This window comes from Pristiophorus japonicus, chromosome 20 (assembly GCF_044704955.1).
Source record: "Pristiophorus japonicus isolate sPriJap1 chromosome 20, sPriJap1.hap1, whole genome shotgun sequence".
Taxonomy (NCBI): domain Eukaryota; kingdom Metazoa; phylum Chordata; class Chondrichthyes; family Pristiophoridae; genus Pristiophorus; species Pristiophorus japonicus.
In genome coordinates, this window is record NC_091996.1 from 1,626,094 (window position 1) to 1,649,167 (window position 23,074).

The 23,074-nt window shown below is 49.5% G+C and overlaps 1 protein-coding gene across 2 annotated transcripts in view; it reads left to right on the forward strand.

Moving 5' to 3' along the window:
* The window catches only part of LOC139233100 (noelin-like), a 370,166-nt gene that overhangs the window by 14,858 nt on the left and 332,234 nt on the right, over positions 1–23,074 (forward strand). The window contains exons 1-2 of one of the 2 annotated variants that reach the window (XM_070863623.1): positions 2,474–2,744; positions 8,759–8,908. In XM_070863623.1, the coding sequence (XP_070719724.1) occupies positions 2,595–2,744; positions 8,759–8,908 (300 nt within the window). In that variant the 5' untranslated portion in view covers positions 2,474–2,594. Of the gene's footprint in view, positions 1–2,473; positions 2,745–8,758; positions 8,909–23,074 lie in introns of those variants that run through there. The other variant, XM_070863624.1, reaches the window with a different exon arrangement.

The following is a 23,074-nucleotide window of genomic DNA, read 5'->3' on the forward strand; positions in this document are numbered from 1 at the left end:
AGTCCCACACACGCTGACTCTCACTGGGGTACAGTCCCACACACACTGACTCTCACTGGGGTACGGGTCCCACACACTGACTCTCACTGGGGTACAGTCCCACACACACTGACTCTCACTGGGGTACAGTCCCACACACACTGACTCTCACTGGGGTACAGTCCCACACACACTGACTCTCACTGGGGTACAGTCCCACACACACTGACTCTCACTGGGGTACAGTCCCACACACACTGACTCTCACTGGGGTACGGGTCCCACACACACTGACTCTCACTGGGGTACAGTCCCACACACTGACTCTCACTGGGGTACAGTCCCACACACACTGACTCTCACTGGGGTACGGGTCCCACACACACTGACTCTCACTGGGGTACAGTCCCACACACACTGACTCTCACTGGGGTACAGTCCCACACACACTGACTGTCACTGGGGTACGGGTCCAACACACACTGACTCTCACTGGGGTACAGTCCCACACACACTGACTCTCACTGGGGTACAGTCCCACACACACTGACTCTCACTGGGGTACGGGTCCCACACACTGACTCTCACTGGGGTACGGGTCCAACACACACTGACTCTCACTGGGGTACAGTCCCACACACAGGTACTCTCACTGGGGTACAGTCCCACACACACTGACTCTCACTGGGGTACAGTCCCACACACACTGACTCTCACTGGGGTACAGTCCCACACACGCTGACTCTCACTGGGGTACAGTCCCACACACAGGTACTCTCACTGGGGTACGGGTCCCACACACTGACTCTCACTGGGGTACGGGTCCAACACACGCTGACTCTCACTGGGGTACAGTCCCACACACAGGTACTCTCACTGGGGTACAGTCCCACACACACTGACTCTCACTGGGGTACAGTCCCACACACGCTGACTCTCACTGGGGTACAGTCCCACACACACTGACTCTCACTGGGGTACAGTCCCACACACACTGACTCTCATTGGGGTACAGTCCCACACACACTGACTCTCACTGGGGTACAGTCCCACACACACTGACTCTCAATGGGGTACAGTCCCACACACACTGACTCTCACTGGGGTACGGGTCCAACACACACTGACTCTCACTGGGGTACAGTCCCACACACACTGACTCTCAATGGGGTACAGTCCCACACACACTGACTCTCACTGGGGTACAGTCCCACACACACTGACTCTCACTGGGGTACAGTCCCACACACACTGACTCTCACTGGGGTACAGTCCCACACACAGGTACTCTCACTGGGGTACAGTCCCACACACACTGACTCTCACTGGGGTACAGTCCCACACACACTGACTCTCACTGGGGTACAGTCCCACACACACTGACTCTCACTGGGGTACAGTCCCACACACACTAACTCTCACTGGGGTACAGTCCCACACACGCTGACTCTCACTGGGGTACAGTCCCACACACAGGTACTCTCACTGGGGTACAGTCCCACACACACTGACTCTCACTGGGGTACAGTCCCACACACGCTGACTCTCACTGGGGTACAGTCCCACACACACTGACTCTCACTGGGGTACAGTCCCACACACACTGACTCTCACTGGGGTACAGTCCCACACACACTGACTCTCAATGGGGTACAGTCCCACACACACTTGACTCTCACTGGGGTACGGGTCCAACACACACTGACTCTCACTGGGGTACAGTCCCACACACACTGACTCTCAATGGGGTACAGTCCCACACACACTGACTCTCACTGGGGTACAGTCCCACACACACTGACTCTCACTGGGGTACAGTCCCACACACACTGACTCTCACTGGGGTACAGTCCCACACACACTGACTCTCACTGGGGTACGGGTCCCACACACACTGACTCTCAATGGGGTACAGTCCCACACACACTGACTCTCACTGGGGTACAGTCCCACACACAGGTACTCTCACTGGGGTACAGTCCCACACACACTGACTCTCACTGGGGTACAGTCCCACACACACTGACTCTCACTGGGGTACAGTCCCACACACACTGACTCTCACTGGGGTACGTGTCCCACACACACTGACTCACCGGGGTACAGGTCCCACACACACTGACTCTCACTGGGGTACAGGTCCCACACACACTGACTCACCGGGGTACAGGTCCCACACACACTGACTCTCACTGGGGTACAGTCCCACACACACTGACTCTCACTGGGGTACAGTCCCACACACACTGACTCTCACCGGGGTACAGGTCCCACACACACTGACTCTCACTGGGGTACAGTCCCACACACACTGACTCTCACTGGGGTACAGTCCCACACACACTGACTCTCACTGGGGTACAGTCCCACACACACTGATCTGTGCACACTGTAGTTTGGAGGCGGGCCGGGCTGTACCGGGAGGCGGGACGATGTTGCGCAGTGTGGCGGAGCCTCAGTCAGACAGCAGACGACAGCACAGGCGGCTGCTCCCGGTGCCCGGCCCGACCCCCGCCCTCCCGGTGCCCCTGCCCACCGGCGCCATGCCCCCGCCCGGAGCCCGAGCCCCGCCCGCCCCCCGTTCCTCGCCATGAGAGATCCGCAGTCCGCCCGCAATGACGGTGCCGCTGCTCAAGATCGGGATCGTCCTGAGCACCATGGCCATGATCAGCAACTGGATGTCCCAGACTCTGCCGTCCCTGGTCGGGCTCAATGCCACCCGCCTCACCGCCGCCAGTGCCGGCAGTCTGGACCGCAGCACCGGGGTGAGTGAGGGAGGGGGAGTGATGGAGGGAGAGAGAGAGAGGGAGGCAGGGAGAGAGAGGGACAGAGAGAGGGACAGAGAGAGGCAGGTGAGAGAGGGAGGGCGGGAGAGGGAGGCAGAGGGAGAGAGAGAGGGAGAGAGAGGGAGGGAGGGAGGGAGAGAGGCAGGTGAGAGAGGCAGGGAGGGAGAGAGAGAGAGGGAGGGAGGGACAGGGAAGAGGGAGAGTGAGGGATAGAGAGAGAGAGGCAGGTGAGAGAGGGAGGGAGGGAAGGGGAGAGGGCGGGAGGGATAGAGAGAGGGAGGGAGAGAGAGAGGGAGGGGGAGAGGGACAGAGAGAGGGTGGGAGGGATAGAGAGAGAGAGGGAAGGAAGGGGGGAGGGATAGAGAGAGGGAGGGAGGGGAGAGGGAGGGAGGGAGGGGGGAGGGAGGGAGGGGAGAGGGACAGAGAGAGGGTGGGAGGGATAGAGAGAGGGAAGGATAGAGAGAGGGAGGGAGGGAGGGATAGAGAGAGGGAGGGAGGGAGGGACAGAGAGAGGGTGGGAGGGATAGAGAGAGTGTGTGTGTGATGGGGAAGGAGAGAGGGAGGGAGAGGCAGGAGATCGGGTGAAGGGGCCGGGGTGAGCTGCGGGCTCTGCGATGCGGTCCTGTCGATGTGAAACTTACTGAAATCTGGTGGCAGGTTTGCGGTCTGTGGGTTTCTGGTGAAATTGACACGGATTGTGGGTTTCCCGGAGTCGGGCTGCGGTGGGGCGGGGGCGGTGTCTGTGCCGGGGCCGGAGATTCCACAATCCGGTTCCAACCCGGCTTCAATCGGTCCGGTTGTTTGGAGTTTGTGACCGGAGCAGCGGATCGCGATCATTCACTGCGCTTGTGCAGTGTGGGCAGGGGAGAGAGGGAGAGAGAGAGAGTGGGACAGGGAGAGAGAGGGATTGGGGCAGGGAGAGAGAGAGAGAGTGGGGCAGGGAGAGAGAGGGAGTGGGGCAGGGGAGAGAGGGAGAGAGCGTGGGGCAGGGAGAGAGAGAGAGTGGGGCAGGGGAGAGAGGGAGTGGGGCAGGGGAGGGAGAGAGAGAGAGAGTGTGGGTCAGGGGAGAGGGGGAGTGTGGCAGCGAGAGAGAGGGAATGGGGCAGGGGAGAGAGAGGGAGTGGGGCAGGGAGAGAGAGAGAGAGTGGGGCAGGGAGAGAGAGAGAGTGGGGCAGGGAGAGAGGGAGTGGGGCAGGGGAGAGAGGGAGAGAGCGTGGGGCAGGGAGAGAGAGAGAGTGGGGCAGGGGAGAGAGGGAATGGGGCAGGGGAGAGAGGGAATGTGGCAGCGAGAGAGGGAATGGGGCAGGGGAGAGAGAGGGACTGGGGCAGGGAGAGAGAGGGAGTGGGGAGAGAGGCAAGGGAGAGAGGGAGAGAGCGTGGGGCAGGGAGAGAGAGCGAGTGGGGCAGGGGAGAGAGGGAGTGAGGCAGGGGAGAGAGGGAGTGGGGCAGGGGAGGGAGAGAGAGAGAGAGTGTGGGTCAGGGGAGAGGGGGAGTGTGGCAGCGAGAGAGGGAATGGGGCAGGGGAGAGAGAGGGAGTGGGGCAGGGAGAGAGAGGGAGTGGGGCAGGGAGAGAGAGAGATTGGGGCAGCGGGAGAGAGGGAAAGAGAGAGAGTGGGGCAGGGAGAGAGATAGAGTGGGGCACGGAGAGAGAGGGAGTGGAGCAGGGGAGAGAAGAGAGAGAGGGAGTGGGGCAGGGAGAGAAAGAGAGAGTGGGGCAGGGAGAGAGAGGGTGTGGAGCAGGGAGAGAGAGGGAGTGGGGCAGGGAGAGAGAGAATGGGGCAGGGAGAGAGGGAAAGAGAGGGAGTGGGGCAGGGGAGAGGGAGTGGGGCAGGGAGCGAGAGAATGGGGCAGGGAGAGAGGGAAAGAGAGGGAGTGGGGCAGGGGAGAGGGAGTGGGGCAGGGAGAGAGGAAAGGGACAGGGGGAGTGAGGGAGAGGGACAGGGGGCGAGGGAGAGAGGGAGTGGGACAGGGGGAGAGAGGGAGAGAGACAGGGCGAGCGAGGGAGAGAGGCAGGGGTGTGATGTAGGGGTGCGGGGGAGAGAAGAAATGGCCCAGGTAGAGAGGGAGTGCTGCGGGGGAGAGAGGGAGTGGGACAGAGGGAGAAAAAGAGGGAGAGGGACAGGGGGAGAGAGTGGAGCGTGGGAGAGAGGGAGAGGGACAGGGGGAGAGAGGGAGGGTTGCGGGGGAGCGAGGGAGTGGGACGGGGGGGGGGGGGAGAGGGAGAGAGACAGGGCGAGCGAGGGAGAGGGGCAGGGGTGTGACGGAGGGTGCGGGGGAGAGGGCGGGTGTGTGCTGAGGGTGTCGGAAGCCGATCCGGAGCCTGTTGGACTGAGTGGGGACAGACAGAGCCCAGAGCTCGCTCACTGCAGCCCAGCTCCCCACGGTGACTGTTGTAACTTTACACTCGGCCACTTCCGGACTCTGGGCATTTCTGGATATCGGACCGTCCACTCGCGCTGCCAACCCACCTTCAGAACACAAACCCTGGCAGGCTGGCTGCAAACTGTGCCAGCCGGATAAGGAGTGAGATCGGAAACCCTGCCTGCACCTCCCCAGAGCATCGCAACACTTGCCGATTGGAGTCAGTCAGACCGAGAGACCAGCTCCAGATTCAGGCTCGGGTTAGATTGTGGGGTAATGGGGTGTGGGTTATAATGGTGGGCTGAGGGAGTGTGTGTTAGAATGGGGGGCTGCTGAGTTACACTGGGTGGCGAGATGTCACTGATATTTGGTTAAATTGCAGATGGTCCTGTGTGGTTTAAATATGGCTGTGGGTTAAATTATCTTTGATTTTTAGCAGGGAGTCTGTTACAATTAGAAGAATTGGCAGAAAAACAGAGTGAGACAAAAAGAATTAGTGTTGGTGAAATCAAAGAGTTGGTTAGATGAGAGAGCGGGCAAGATCATTTCTTTTAATTTGTTTTCCAAGCCACATAACTTCAAATAAATGTTGGCAGAATGCTGTGTGTGGCGGTCCCACTGGCTGAGTGTCGGCCCAGCGGCTTCTGGAGCCAGAGCTTGGCTTCGCATCAGATAGAGAGCATTGTGTGAGGGTGTGTGTGTGCAGGAGGGGAGGTGATCGGGGGTGGGGAGGGTGTGTGTGTGTGTGTGTGTGCGAGGGTGTGTGTGTGTCTGTGTGTGTGTGTGTGTGTGCGAGGGTGTGTGTGTGTCTGTGTGTGCGAGGGTGTGTGTGTGTGTGCGAGGGTGTGTGTGTGTCTGTGTGTGTGTGCGAGGGTGTGTGTGTGTGCGTGTGTGTGTGAAATGTTCAATAGACAGTGTTGTCAGGGCACGGCTCTGTGTCTCATCAAATAATCGATCACTTGCTCCTGCGGCCGACTGCTCACGCAGATTATCCATCCCTCGATTTGCCCACAGTGCACAGCAGCTCATTTGGTGCCTACTACACACGCAGGGCAGGGGGGGCCGCGGGGCAGGGGGCCACGGGGCTGGGGGGGGGGGGGCGAGGGACAGGGGGGACACGGGGGACAGGGGGATGCGGGGAGGGGCAGAGGGCACACTCCCACAATCACACACAAACTCTCTCACTCCCACAGACACACACTCTCTCACTCCCACAGACACACAAACTCTCTCACTCCCACAGACACACACTCTCTCACTCCCACAGACACACAAACTCTCTCACTCCCACAGACACACACTCTCTCACTCCCACAGACACACAAACTCTCTCACTCCCACAGACACACACTCTCTCACTCCCACAGACATACATGCTCTCACTCCCACAGACACACACTCTCTCACTCCCACAGACACACAAACTCTCTCACTCCCACAGACACACACTCTCTCACTCCCACAGACACACACTCTCTCACTCCCACAGACACACACATGCTCTCACTCCCACAGACACACACTCTCTCACTCCCACAGACACACACTCTCTCACTCCCACAGACACACACACACCCTCTCACTCCCACAGACACACACACACCCTCTCACTCCCACAGACATACACATGCTCTCACTCCCACAGACACACACTCTCTCACTCCCACAGACACACAAACTCTCTCACTCCCACAGACACACACACCCTCTCACTCCCACAGACACACAAACGCTCTCACTCCCACAGACACACACACACCCTCTCACTCCCACAGACACACACATGCTCTCACTCCCACAGACACACACTCTCTCACTCCCACAGACACACAAACTCTCTCACTCCCACAGACACACACTCTCTCACTCCCACAGACACACAAACTCTCTCACTCCCACAGACACACACACTCTCTCACTCCCACAGACACACACACTCTCTCACTCCCACAGACACACACCCTCTCACTCCCACAGACACACACATGCTCTCACTCCCACAGACACACACTCTCTCACTCCCACAGACACACAAACGCTCTCACTCCCACAGACACACACATGCTCTCACTCCCACAGACACACACGCTCTCACTCCCACAGACACACACACTCTCTCACTCCCACAGACACACACACACCCTCTCACTCCCACAGACACACACACACCCTCTCACTCCCACATACACACACACCCTCTCACTCCCACAGACACACACACGCTCTCACTCCCACAGACACACACACCCTCTCACTCCCACAGAGACACACACCCTCTCACTCCCACAGACACACAAACGCTCTCACTCCCACAGACACACACACACCCTCTCACTCCAACAGACATGCACACACACTCACACACACACTCTCTCACACACACACACACACACACACTCACTCCCACACACACACACACACACACACTCTCACTCCAACAGACACGCACACACACTCACACACACACACACACTCTCACTCCCAAAGACACACACACGCTCTCATTCCCACACACACACACACACACACACACACTCTCACTCCCACAGACACACACACTCTCTCACTCCCACAGACACACACACACGCTCTCACTCCCACAGGCTCTCACTCTCACAGGCACACACACACTCTCACTCCCACAGGCTCTCACTCACACAGACACAGTCGCACGCACTCACTCACTCCCACAGACGGACACTCCCCCAGATACACTCACGCACTCCCACAGGCACTCACTCCCACAGACACTCACTCACACAGACACTCACTTACACTCCCACAAACACTCACTCCCACAGACACTCGCTCCCACAGACACTCTCACACTCACACTGACACAGTCACAGTCACTCACACTCACAGATACTCACTATGTGAGACAGTGTAGCTGGTTTGAAGTGAGTGTGCTGGCGATTGTCACGGCGATGTGTCACGGCGATTGTCACGGCGATGTGTCACGGCGATTGTCACGGCGATTGTCATGGCGATGTGTCACGGCGATTGTCATGGCGATGTGTCACAGCGCCCTCATCCATCAGTCCCAGACCGTGCAGCCCTCACTGTGCAAGGGCTTATCCGGGTGTCTAGACTCTGCAGCTGGAATGCACTGTGAACCCCGATGTAAAATGTGCTCCTCTTCACCATTCAGTCTTTCCTGCATCCCTGTTAGATCTCTTAATTTCCAATGAAATACAAACTCCGATGGTAGTTTTAACTTTTTAATCTTGGCAGAGAGTAACAAACTGCTGGCTGATTGCCAGTTCCTTTGTCTTACTGAGACACATGGTCAAAATGGCTGTATTTATACCTGGATCAATTTACAGAAAAGAACTCACCTTCTTTGACCTTATTGGCTCAATTGAAAGTCTTTTAATGTTTTAATTGGCTCGCTACCCAAGGTCCAAAAATGTCAAGTTGATTGATGACTTAATGCAATGTGGCCTGTGTTTTTTCACAGCCTGTCTAAATGCAGCCTGTTTGAATTCTCTATCAATCCCGCTCAGTTGTTTTGATGACATGATTTGGAGTCGGTCAGGGAAGGATCGGGTCTGGAAATCAGGGTTTGTTGCTGGGGTTTGTGCCGGCTTGTCCGGTCCCTCTGACTGACTGTGTTCTCTCCTCTCTCCCAGGTATTACCAGACAACGCTGAGGATGGCTGGCGAGTGTTCAGCTCGGCACCAGATAGCGAAGGCAGGTGTATCTGCACCGTGGTGGCTCCCCAACAGACCCTGTGCTCACGCGATGCCCGCACCAAACAGCTCAGGCAGCTCCTGGAGAAGGTAAGGCAGTGTGATATATCACTAAAGCACACACATACAAGGTGGCTCGGCAGCAATTTGTCAGGTGACCTTGTCACATGATGCTTTTATTGTATTTACATCAGCAGTTGCATTACCACAGTGGTCCACTAGGTGGAGCAATAGTCCACGAGGTACATCTCTATATTACACTTCTCCCTCCTTCATGAAGAAGTAGTTATAACAAAATAATCATCATGCATAACTTGCATGGTTATACATAAAAGATTTGGACTTATTTTGCCATATTTACAAATCAAACTTAACCATTTGTTTCCTGTTTCGAAGACGATACCTTCGCTCTTGTACAGAACTTTCCAAACTTGGTGTCGAACGTAGACTCATTCTAGGCTGAGCCTGAGGAGAGTTTTCATCCAAGGGTAACCCTTGATCTACATTTGGACTCTCTACAACTTCAGAACGTTTGTCTGCCTGACTCGGATTCAGACTTAAATTCTGACGTTCTCTAGGACTTGTTTCTGGTACATCTGATGTAGGATTTGCTACTGATACTCTACTTGTAACAAGACTATCTGACTCATCAGAAATAATTGAATCATTCCAACTTCCAACTCCTTCCACATCTGTAGGTAAAATATGATCAATGTGAATAAACCTAACCTTTCCATGATCAAACATCTTGACCAAATATGTGCGGGGCTCAAATATCTTCACTATTCTTCCTGGCAACCACTTTAACTAATTATGGTGATGATTCATCACTCTCACCATCCGATTTAATTTCACACTTCTCTCTCTTACTCTACCTCTGTCGTGATTCTCTTTCTGTCTTAATTGTTTCTCTTATACTGACTGTGCCAAGTTTGGCTTCAACAATAAGAACCTGGTTCGTGGCTGTCGTTTGAGTAACAGCTCTGCTGGTGTTCTACCAGTAGTTGTATGAGGAGTATTGTGATAAGTAATCAGAAAATTTGCCAGTTTGTGGTCCAACGACAACCGATTCCTTAGATTTGGATCCAACATTTGCTGGATGAGGGCACGTTTTACAATTTGTACAGTGCGCTCTGCTGCACCATTTGAAGCAGGGTGGTATGGTGGAACTTTGGTATGTTTCACACCATTTCTGCTCATGAACTGTGCAAATTCTTCTGAACAAAATTGCAGCCCATTATCAGACACAATTTCTTCTGGGAGGCCATATGAAGAAAACAATCTTTGTAAATTATTTAGTCTTTTACATGTGTTATTTTCCACATCAGAAACACCTCGACCCACTTCGAATGACGATCAATCACAATGGACAATTGTTGTCCTTTTAGCTCAGCAAAATCGACATGTAACCTTTGCCACACCCTGGGAGACCATTTCCATGGCTGTAATGGTACCAATGGTGGTTTCTTGCTTACCGATTGACATGTTGTACACAGTCTGACGATGTACTCTATATCTTTATCTAGACCTGGCCACCATAAGTAGCTGTGTGCAAAACTCTTGGTCAAGCACATTCCCAGGTGCTGGTCAGGAAGGTCTCCTAATAATTTGGACCTGAATTTATTTGGGTTAGCCACTCTTGCACCCCACATGATACAATCTTTACCCCCTGACAATTCATTCTATGAACGAAGTATGGATGAATATTTTCCTCTGATACCTGGTTTGGCCAGCCATTTTCTATGTAATCATATACCTTTGACATACCTGGGTCACGTTTGTTGCTCTACCAATCTCTTCAGCTGTGACTGGCAGTTCATCAATGTATGAAAAATAAAACACTTCTTGCACCGTAGAGATAATGTTCTCAGTTTCTAGTCTTTTGAGTTTTTGCTCAACTTTCTCCTCGAGTGCGTATGGTACAGGATGTGGCTTGCAATAAACTGCTCGAGCGTCCTTCTGCACTCTGACACTCTCGTGGAAACCTTGGATCGGACTGTCTGTTTCGCGGAACATCTTCGGATACTGCTTGATGACATCATCCTTCGATGCAAATCTCGTTTCAACATGAAAAATCTTATTCCAATCCAGCTTCAGTGATCCCAACCAATTTCTACCTATGAGGAGTATTAAGGCAGGCTTGTCTCCTGACACTACTAAGATAGGCAAGCTCTGAAACTGATCCTTGTATTTCACCGGTATGGTGATATGTCCTACTGCAGGGATTTGCTCTCCTGAGTAGCCTCAGTGGAAAATCACTCAACTTGTCGAGATATAGCGATACTACGCTCACAGATGCACCAGAGTCGATTCCCGGGTATCCTGGTTCCTGCAATGTCTACTTGGATGACGATACTTTGCGAATTGCTGTTAGATACCCTCGTGCTCCTGATGATGTGTATCTCCAGAATCTCCTCATCCTGTTGCTTCTCTTCAATGCTATATAGTGTCTGGCAATTGCTACTTATAGCATTGAACTCTTCAGTCGGCATGCCTTCGCAAGATGCCCAGTTTTCTTGCAGAAGAAACACTCTGCCTTTACATATCGATAGCTTTGAGCAATGTGTTGTCCCAGGCACCGACAGCAGAGCTTCAATGTGCTTTTACCTTGGCCAGTTGCTGAGACCTTGGGGCCCAACTGCGTTTTACTTTTAACCTGCAGGCGATTCACCTCGGTTGTCTGATGACTGGAAATGGTGCGAAATTCTCGGGACTATTGGTCGGCCATAACCATTGACATAGTTGTCTGACAAGCTGAATCAAAAGCCAAGTTAGGGGTTGTAAACAACCTTCTCCTGATTGTTTCATTTTTTTATCCCACAGACAAAGTGGTCACACAATGCTCGGTCCGGAAATAATTTTTTAAAGCTACAATGTACTCACTGATACTCATCGTTCAATTGATTTGTTGTTCCCAAACGATAACTTTCAGCAATTTCCTGGGGCAGAGGACTGTAGTATTTTCTAACTTGGTTAGAATCTCCATCAGTGGCGTGACCTTTGGCTGGATGGGAACAAGCAAATATTTCAGGGTTTCATACACCTCGGGGCCTGCTTCAGTCAGGAAAAAAGCTCTTTTTCTTTCTAACATCACCTAGTTATGGTTTTCATCATCGGGGATTTTGGCGATACTATTTGTGGTGAAAAACATCTCTAGTCATTCCATATATGCTCCGAATGTCTCTCGGTCGCGATACAACTCACCCAAGCACCCTATTATTCCCATATGCATGGCCATCTGGACTCCCAAGTTCAGTCAAGTGTGCTTGAAATTTACCTTGGATTTTTAGCTGCGCTGCAAAATAAAGATCCTCTCAAAGTCTCCCTGTTGTTTGGCTGGAATCATCCACCAACACAAATTTCTGCTCGGGAATATGATTATCCTATCCTACATCGCCAAATGTGATATATTCCTTATGACATCACCAAAGCACACATAAACAAGATGGCTCAGCAGGAACTTGTCAGGTGACCTTGTTACATGATGCTTTTATTGCATTATCACAGTAGTCCACTAGGGGGAGCTCTATATTACAGGCAGCTTGGCAAAGGTTGGGGAACAAGGTCAGAACATAAGGAGCAGGAGTAGGCCATTCATCCCCTCGAGCCTGCTCCGCCATTAAACATCATGGCTGATCTTCTACCTTAACTCCACTTTCCCGCCCGATCCCCAAATCCCATGATTCCCCTAGAGTCCAAAAATCTCTCGATCTCAGCCTTGAATATACTCAACGATTCAGCCTCCACAGCCCTCTGGGGCAGAGAATTCCAAAGATTCACCACCCTCTGAGTGAAGAAATTCCTCCTCATCTCAGTCTTAAATGGCCGACCCCTTATCCTGAGACTGTGACCCCTGGTTCTAGACTCTCCAGCCCGGGGGAAACATCCTCTCAGCATCTACCCTGTCAAACCCCCTCAGAATGAGGAGGTGTCAGGCAGCACCTAGGGGATCCCATGCAGGGAAGGGGCAGGATATCACCTAACTATGGGCCTGGTGCAACAGAGCCCAGAACAGGAGACACGGGGCAGCTCTGGTTTGAAGGGCGAGTCTCAGCATCAGAATCTCTTTTAAAATGGGAGCCTTACACACAGAAAAGTGTGAGGTAATTAATTTGGGGAGGGCTAACAAGACAAGGGAATACACATTAAATGGTAGGACACTGAGAAGTGTAGAGGAACAAAGGAACCTTGGGGTGCATTTCCACAGATCCCTGAAGGTAGCAGGCCAGGTAGATAAGGTGGTTAAGAAGGCACACGGAATACTTGCCTTTATTAGCTGAGGCATAGAATACAAGAGCAAGGAGGTTATGCTTGAACTGTATAAAACACTGGTTAGGCCACAGCTGGAGTACTGCGTGCAGTTCTGGTCACCACATTACAGGAAAGATGTGATTGCATTCGAGGGGGTACAGAGGAGATTTATGAGGATGTTGCCGGGACTGGAGAATTTTAGCTATGAGGAAAGATTGGATAGGCTAGGGTTGATTTCTTTGGAGCAGAGGAGGCTGAGGGAAGACTTTATTGAGGTGTATAAAATTATGAGGGGCCGAGATAGAGTGCATAGGAAAAACCTATTTCCCTTAGCAGAGGGGGTCAACAACCAGGGGCCATAGATTTAAAGTAATTGGTAGGAGATTTAGAGGGTGTTGAGGGGAAATTTCTTCACCCAGAGGGTGGTGAGGGTCTGGAACTCACGGCCTGAAAGGGTGGTAGAGGCAGAAACCCTCACCACATTTAAATAATACTTGGATGTGCACCTGAAGTGCTGTAACCTACAGGGGTATGGACCGAGAGCTGGAAAGTGGGATTAGGCCGGATAGCTCTTTGTCGGCCGGCACGGATACGATGGGCCGAATGGCCTCCTTCCATGATGTTAATTTCTATGATTCTATGATATGATTCAGAGTCATTATAGAATCTTGCAGCACAGAAGGAAGCCATTCGGCCCATCGAGTCTGTGCTGGTTCTGTGAGAGAGCGATCCAATCAGTCCCACTCCCCCCGCTCTGTCCCCACAGCCCGGCACATTGATCCAGTTCCCTTTCGAAGTTACTATTGAATCTGCTCCCACCGCCCTTTCAGGCAGCGCATTCCCGATCACAACAACTCACTGCGTAAAGTAACTCTCTTCATCTCCCCCCCTGGTTCTTCTGCTAATCATCTGAAAATTAGGAACAGGAGGAGGCCATTCCCCAGGTCCCTCGACTCTGTTCCGCAATTCAATTAGATCATGTCTGATCTGTATGACATCTTTATTTGCTCCCCTTAGCTACATATCTCTTGGCATCCTTACCCAACAAATATCTACCAATTGGCCCCCAGAATCCACAGTGTTTTGGGGGAGAGAGTTCCCAATCCCCACTGCCCTTTGTGTGAAGAAGTGCTCCCTGACATCACCCTGAACGGCCGGGCTCTAATTGTAAGGTTCTGTCCCTTGTTCTGGACTCCCCCCACCCCAGGAAATAGTTTCTCTCTCTACCCGATCGAATCCTTTAATCATCTTAAACACCTCGATCAGATCGCCCTTAACCTTCTACACTCGAGGGAACACAAATCATTATTGGGGCGTGTAGTTAATACAGAGAAGGACAGTGACAAAATAAGGAAGACATGAATAAACTTGCAGAATGGGCGTGTAATTGGCAAATAAACTTCAATATAGGCAAATGTGAGGTGGTGCATTTTGGTACGCAGAATGAGGAGGTCACACACTGCTGGGAAAATAAGAGTCTAAATGGTGTGGAGGGTCAGAGGGATCTGGGGACAGATACACCTCACTAAAAGTAGCGATGCAGGTTAACAAGGCCATAAACAGCAAACCGAGAGAGAGAGAATTGAAAAGCAGGGAAGTTATGTTAAACTTCTTTAGAACCTTGGTTAGACCACACTTGGCGTACTGCGCACAGTTCTGGTCTCCATATTATAAAAACGAGATCGAGGCAATGCAGAGGGTGCAAAAAAGATTTACAAAGATGGTACCAGAATTGAGAGGTTATAATTATCAGCAACACATGAACTGGATGGGTCTCTTTTCTCTAGAAAACTGAGGAGGTGACCTGATAGAGGTATTTAAAATTATGGAAGGGTTCGATAGGGTAGACACAGAGACGATGTTTCCCCCTGTGGGGGAGACCAGAACTCGGGGCCATCAATATCAGACAGTCACTAATAAATCCAATCGGGAATTCCAGAGAAACTTCTTCACCCAGAGAGTGGTGAGAATGTGGAACTCGCTGCCACAGGGAGGGGTTGAGGCGAATAGTATCGATGTATTTAAGGATAAACACATGGGGGAGGGAGGAATAGAAGGATATGGTGATGGGGTGAGATGAGGAGGGGTGGGAGGGGGCTGGTGTGGAGCATAAACACCGGCACGGAGCGGTTGGGCCGAGTACTGTAAATACTGTGTAGAGTTTATACAAACTGTTCTCAATTTAACTCTTTCAGCAATGCACACCCCTTTCTATGACTGTGATTCTTTTTTACAAAGAAAAAGGAAAGAATTATGATTAAAATAATAATTTAGTCTATTTCTCGTAACCTTTTGAATATTTTTATGTAACTTGTCACTGAGAAACCTGGTCAGAGCTCAAATAATGTGGCAATAAAATATCATCACCATCAACGCTGTGTTACTGACATTGGGCCCAAGTTTCAACTTTTGGTGAGAATGGCGCATCTCCGAGAGATGAGCCGAGTTTGTAAAATTAAAAATGCTCCTAAAAAGTACCTCAGTATTCTAACGGTCTGTGGGCCTCTATTCCACTCGACGTGGTGCAGCAGATCCAGTGGTGGGCGGAGCTACAGCCCTGGGCCAAAAGACTGCCGGCAGCTGCACGCATGCGCAGTGGAGTCTGCACGCATGCGCAGTGGAGTCTGCGCGCGTGCGCAGTAGCTCCTGGCCCTCCCAGCGCGTCCTATCTCCGGGCGACCCTTTCTCTGGCCAAAGGGACGACGCGATGATCGCTGTCCCTAGCCCGGTACCGAGTGGCCTGCCACACAGGCCAGCCGCTGCCTTCCCGTGCATCTGATTACTTGAAAATGTAATTAAGCAGGCCGGGAGGGCTGCGTGTGCTGCTGTGTGCTACTGGAGTGCTCCCAAACGGATAGGTGCTGCAGTAGGTGAGGGAGGAACTTTTTATTTTTTATTTTTTATTTTTTGTTTATTGATTGATTGATTTATCATTTATTATTGATGATGGTTCTTTATTTTGAAAAGTGAAGGTGTTTAGTGCTCTCTCTTCCCTCCCCATCTCTGGCTAGCTGCGCTGATTTTCTAACTCTACACAGGGTTTTTCTGAGCGTGCAAAAGTGGACACTTACTCCATTCTAAGTTAGTTTGGAGTAACTTTTCGCAGTCTAAACTTGCAAAACAGACGTAAGTGGCTTAACTAAAATGAAACTAAACTAACTCACTGAAACTGGAGCAAACTAAATGTGGAGAATTGCAATTTCTAGCATACTCCAAAAAAAACTAGTTGCTCCAAAAAATAGGAGCAAATCCAGTCAAAACTTGGGCCCATATCTCTACTGATGTTAATCCACCTCCCTCACACTGTCACTCAGTAACCCCTCTCCCCTAGCGCCCTGTGCTACTGACTGTATCTGTACTGATGTTAATCCAGCTCCCTCACACTGTCACTCAGTAACCCCTTCCCCCAGCACTCTGTGTCACTGACTGTATCTCTACAGATGTTAATCCAGCTCCCTCACACTGTCACTCAGTAACCCCTCTCCCCCAGCACCCTGTGTTACTGACTGTATCTGTACTGATGTTAATCCAGCTCCCTCACACTGTCACTCAGTAACCCCTCTCCCCCAGCGCCCTGTGTTACTGACTGTATCTGTACTGATGTTAATCCAGCTCCCTCACACTGTCACTCAGTAACCCCTCTACCCCAGCACCCTGTGTTACTGACTGTATCTGTACTGATGTTAATCCAGCTCCCTCACACTGTCACTCAGTAACCCCTCTCCCCCAGCGTCCTGTGTTACTGAGTGTATCTGTACTGATGTTAATCCAGCTCCCTCACACTGTCACTCAGTAACCCCTCTCCCCCAGTGCCCTGTGTTACTGGCTGTATCTGTACTGATGTTAATCCAGCTCCCTCACTCAGTAACCCCTCTCCCCCAGCACACTGTGTTACTGACTGTATCTGTACTGATGTTAATCCAGCTCCCTCACACTGTCACTCAGTAACCCCTCTCCTCCAGCGCCCTGTGTTACTGACTGTATCTGTACTGATGTTAATCCCGCTCCCTCACACTGTCACTCAGTAACCCCTCTCCCCCAGCGCCCTGTGTTACTGACTGTATCTGTACTGATGTTCATCCAGCTCCCTCACACTGTCACTCAGTAACCCCTCTCCTCCAGTGCCCTGTGTTACTGACTGTATCTGTACTGATGTTAATCCACCTCCCTCACACTGTCACTCAGTAACCCCTCTCCTCCAGCGCCCTGTGTTACTGACTGTGTCTGTACTGATGTTAATCCACCTCCCTCACACTGTCACTCAGTAACCCCTCTCCCCCAGCGCCCTGTGTTACTGACTGTATCTGTACTGATGTTAATCCAGCTCCCTCACACTGTCACTCAGTAACCCCTCTCCCCCAGCGCCCTGTGTTACTGACTGTATCTCGACTGATGTTAATCCAGCTCCCTCATGCTTTCATAAGAACATAAGAATTAGGCCATGCGGCCCTTTGAGCCTGCTCCACCATTCAGTAAGATCATGGCTGATCATCTGCATTAACTTTGCCACCCGATCCCCATATCCCTTGGTTCCCCGAGAGTCCAAAAATCTATCGATCTCAGCCTTGAATATACTCAGACTGAGTCCTCTGGGGCAGAGAATTCCAAAGATTCACCAGCCTCTGAGTGAAGAAATTTCTCCTCATCTCAGTCCTAAATGGCCTACCCTTTATCCTGTGTCCCTCTTTGTAGATTCTACAGTCAGGAGAAACAACCTCTAAGCAACAATCCTATCAGCCACAAAGAATTTTATACATTTCAATGAGATCACATCTCATTTTTCTAAACTTCTGAGAATATAGGCCCAATCTACACAATCTGTCATCATAGGGCAGTCCTTTCATCCCAGGAATCAATCTCGTGAACCTCTAAAACAAGTATATCCTTCCTTGGGTAAGGAGAACAAACCTGTGCACAGTACTCCAGGTGTGGTCTCACCAAAGCACTGTACAATTGAAGCAAGACTTCCTTATTCTTATACTCCAACCCCCTTGCAATAAAGGCTAACATATCATTTGCCTTCCTAATTGCCTGATTCTGCACTTCCCCACATTATATTCCATCTTTGCATCCTCCTCACAACTTACTTTCCCACCTATCTTCGTATCGTCAGCAAACTTGGATGTATTACATTTGGTTCGCTTATCTAAGTCATTGATATAGATGGTGAATAGCTGAGGCCTAAGCACTGTTCCTTGCAGCAACCCATTAGTTACAGCCTGCCAATCGGAAAATGACCCGTTTATTCCAACTCTCTGTTTTCTGTCCATTAACCAATCCACAATCCATGCTAATACATTACCCCCAGTCCTATGAGCCGTTATCTTGTGTAATAATCTCTTGTGTGACACCTTATCGAATGCCTTTTGAAAATCCAAATATACCACATCCACTGATTCCCCCTCATCTACCCTACCAGTTACACCCTCAAAAAACTTCAATAGATTTGTTAAACATGATTTCCCTTTCAGAAAGCCATGATGACTCTGACTAATCATGTTATGATTTTTTAAGTACCCTGTTACCATTTCCTTAATAATGGATTCCAGCATTTTCCCGACAACTGATGTCAGGCTTACTGGCCTGGAGTCACCATTTTGTCTCTTCCTCCTTTCTTGAATAGTGGGGTTACATTTGCTACCTTCCAATCCGCTGGGACAATTCTAGAATTTAGCGAATTCTGGAAGATCACAACCAGTGCATCCACTGTCTCTGCAGCCATTTCTTGTAGAACCCCAGGATGTAGGCCGTCAGGTCCAGGGGATCTGTCGGCTTTTAGTCCCATTAATTTCTCCAGTACTGTTCCTTTACTAATAATTACTTTAAGTTCCTCACTCTCATCAGACCCTTGGTTCCCCACTGTTGCCAGTATGTTCTTTGTGTCTTCTATTGCGAAGACAGACAAAAATATTTGTTTTATCGTCTCTGCCATTTCCTTATTCCCTATTATAATTTCTCCTGTCTCAGCCTCTAATTTAGTTTCCCTAATCTCATCCATTTTACATATTTATAAAAGCTCTTACAATCTGTTTTTATATTTCTTGCTTGTTTACTCTCATTCTATTTACTTCCTCTTCATTTCCATTTTTTGGTCATCCTTTGATGATTTTTAAAACCCTCTCAATGCTTATTGCTCCTTTTGGCAACATTATAAGCCTCTTCCTTTAATCTAATACTATCCTTAACTTCTCCAATTAGCCATGGCTGCACCACTTTTCCAATGGAATTTTTATTCCTCAAGGGAATGTATATTCATTGAGAATTTTGAATAATGTCTTTAAATGTTCGCCATTGCTTATCAACCGTCATATCTTTTAATCTAATTCCCCAATCTAACTCAGCCAACTCGGCTCTTATCCCTCCATAATTGCCCATGTTCAAATTAAAGACTCTAGTTTCGGCCTTAAGCACATCAGCCTCAAACTTAACGTGAAATTCTATCACATTATGATCACACTTCCTCAGAGGATCCTTGACTATATGATTACTAATTAATCTTCCTCCCCCAGCACCTCGTGTCACTGACTGATGTTAATCATAGAACCATAGAAATTTACAGCACAGAAGGAGGCAATTTCGATCCATCGTGTCCACACCAGCCGAATCCCACTTTCTAGCTCTTTGTCCGTAGTCCTGTAGGTTACGGCACTTCAAGTGCACATCCAAGTACTTTTTAAATGTGAGTTCCAGACACCCACCACGCTCTGGATGAAGAAATTTCCCCTCGTATCCCCTCTAAACTTCCCCCCAATTACTTTAAATCTATGCCCCATGGTTGTTGACCCCTCTGCCAAGGGAAACAGGTCCTTCCTATCCACTCTATCCAGGCCCCTCATAATTTTATACACCTCAATCAGGTCTCCCCTCAGCCTCCTCTGTTCCAAAGAACACTGACCCAGCCTATCCAATCTTTCCTCATAGCCAAAATTCTCCAGTCCAGGCAACATATCTTGTAAATCTCCTCTGCACCCTTTCCAGTGCAATCACATCTTTCCTGTAATGTGGTGACCAGAACTGCACGCAGTACTCCAGCTGTGGCCTAACCAGTATTTTATACAGTTCAAGCATAACCTCCCTGCTCTTGTATTCCATGCCTCAACTAATAAAGACAAGTATTCCGTATGCCTTTTTAACCACCTTATCTACGTGGCCTGCTACCTTCAGGGATCTGTGGACCTGCACTCCAAGGTCTCACTGTTCCTCTACACTTCTCAGTGTGCTACCATTTAATGTATATTCCCTTGCCTTGTTAGCCCTCCCCAAATGCATTACCTCACACTTATCCGGATTGAATTCCATTTGTCACTGCTCTGCCCACCTGATCAGTACATTGATATCTTCCTGCAGTCCACAGCTTTTTTTTCATTATCAACCACACGGCCGATTTTAGTATCATCTGCAAACTTCTTAATCATACCCCCAACAGTTAAGTTCAAATCATTGATATATACCACAAAAAGCAAGGGACCCAGCACGAGCCCTGCGGAACCCCACTGGATACAGCTTTCCAGTCACAAAAACACCCATCAATCATTACCCTTTGCCTCCTGCCTCTGAGCCAATTTTGGGTCCAACTTGCCACTTTGCCCTGGACCCCATGGGCTTTTACTTTCGTGACCAGTCTGCCATGTGGGACCTTATCAAAAGCTTTGCTAAAATCCATACCCACTACATCATACACACTGCCCTCACCAACCCTCCTGGTTACCTCCTCGAAAATTCAATCAAGTTATTCAGACATGACCACCCCTTAACAAATCCACGCTGACTGCCCTTGATTAATCCATGTCTTTCCAAATGAAGATTTATCCTGTCCCTCAGAATTTTTTCCAATAATTTTCCCATCACCGAGGTTAGGCTGACGGGCCTATAATTACTCGGTCTATCCCTTTCTCTCTTTTTAAACAAAGGTACAACATTAGCAGGCCTCCAGTCCTCTGGCACCACACCTGTAGCCAGAGAGGATTGGAAAATGATGGTCAGAGCCTCTGCTATTTCCTCTTTTGCTTTGCTTAACAGCCTGGAATACATTTCATCCGGGCCTGGGGATTTATCCACTTTCAAAACTGCTAAGCCCTTTAATACTTCCTCTCTCACTATGTTTATCTTATCTAATATTTCACACTCCTCCTCCCTCATTGCAAAGTCTGCATCGCCCCTCTCTTTTATGAAAACAGATGCAAGGTATTCATTAAGAATCATACCCTCGCCTTCTGCCTCCACACACAGATTTCCTTTATGGTCTCTAATAGGTCTCACTCTGTCTCTAGCTATCCCCTCGCTCTTAATGTATTTATAAAACATCTTTGGGTTTTTCCTGATTTTACTTGCCAACATTCTTTCATGCTCTCTCTTTGCTTTCTTGATATCTTTTTTAATTGCACCCCTGCACTTCTTATACTCCTCTAAAGTTTCTGCAGTGTCGAGTTCCCAGTATCTGTCATAAGCTTCCCTTTTTTTCTTTATCTTACCCTGTATGTACCTAGCCTCACCCTCTTTTTTAAGGAACATACTCACTCTGTACCCTCAGGATCTCCTCCTTGAATGCCTCCCACTGCTCTGACACTGATTTACCATCAAGTAACCGTTTCCAGTCCACTTTGGTCAAATCCTATCTCAAATCAGAAAAATTGGCTTTACCCCAATTAAGAACTTTTATTCCTGGTCCACCTTTGTCCTTTTCCATAACTACCCTAACTCTTACTGAATTATGATCACTAGCACCAACATGCTCTCCCACTGATACCCCTTCCACCTGCCCCTCTTCATTCCCCAAAACCAAGTCCAGAATCGCCCCTCCCTTGTTGGGCTTGTTACATACTGGCGTTCTCCTGAAACCATTTTAGGAGTTCCGCACCCTCTGTACCATTCACACTGCCCTTTTCCCAGTTAATATTAGAGTAGTTGAAACCCTCCACTATCGCAGCTTTGTCGTTTTTGCACTTTGCAGCAATTTGCCCACATAGGCTTCAGGAGAGTGGAAATTTAAACAGTCAAGGAATAAGGAGAAGGCAATAGAGTAGAGTGGCACTGGGAAAAATGAAAACCAGAGCGTGACAGGAAGGGACAGAATGTATAAACATAAAAGTGTATCAGAAAGTGAGGTCAAGCAGGAAAAAATGATAAAAAAAACAATTTTAAAAGCTCTTTATCTGAATGCATGCAGCATTCTTAACAAAATAGATGAGTTGACAGCACTAATAGATACAAATAAGTATGATCTGATTGCCATTACAGAGACATGGTTGCAAGGTGACCAAGGCTGAGAATTAAATATTCAGGGTATTTGACAATTCGGAAGGACAAACAGAAAGCAAAAGGAGGTGGGGTAGTTCTGTTAATAAAGGATGAGATCAGTGTGACAGTGAGAAACGATGTTGGTGCAGCAGATCAAGATGTTCAGTCAATTTCGCTGGAAATAAGGAATAATATGGGGAAAAAGTTGCTGGTGGGTGTGTCAATAGGCCCCCTAACAGTAGCTAAACTGTTGGACAGAGTATAAATCAATGAGGGCTTGTAAAAAAGGAACGGCAATAATCATGGGCGATTTTAATCTTCATATTGATTGGACAAAGCAAATTGGCCAGGGTAGCCTTGAGGAAGAGCTCATAGAGTGTATCCGGGATAGTTTCCTTGAACAGTATGTTGCGGAACCGACCAGGGAGCGGGCTATCTTAGATGTGGTACCGTGTAATGAGACAGGATTAATAAATGATCTCATAATAAAGGATCCTCTAGCAATGAGTGACCATAACATGGTTGAATTTCAAATTCAGTTCAAGGGTGAGAAAGTTGGTTCTCAAACCGGTGTCCTGAGCTTAAATAAAGGAGACTACAAAGGTATGAGGACAGAGTTGGCTAAAGTGGACTGGGAAAATAGATTAAAGTGTGGGACGGTCGATGATCAGTGGAAGACATTTAAGGAGATATTTCATAACTCGCAACAAAAATATATCCCAATGAGAAGGAAAGACTGTAAGAGAAGGGATAACTATCCGTGGCTAA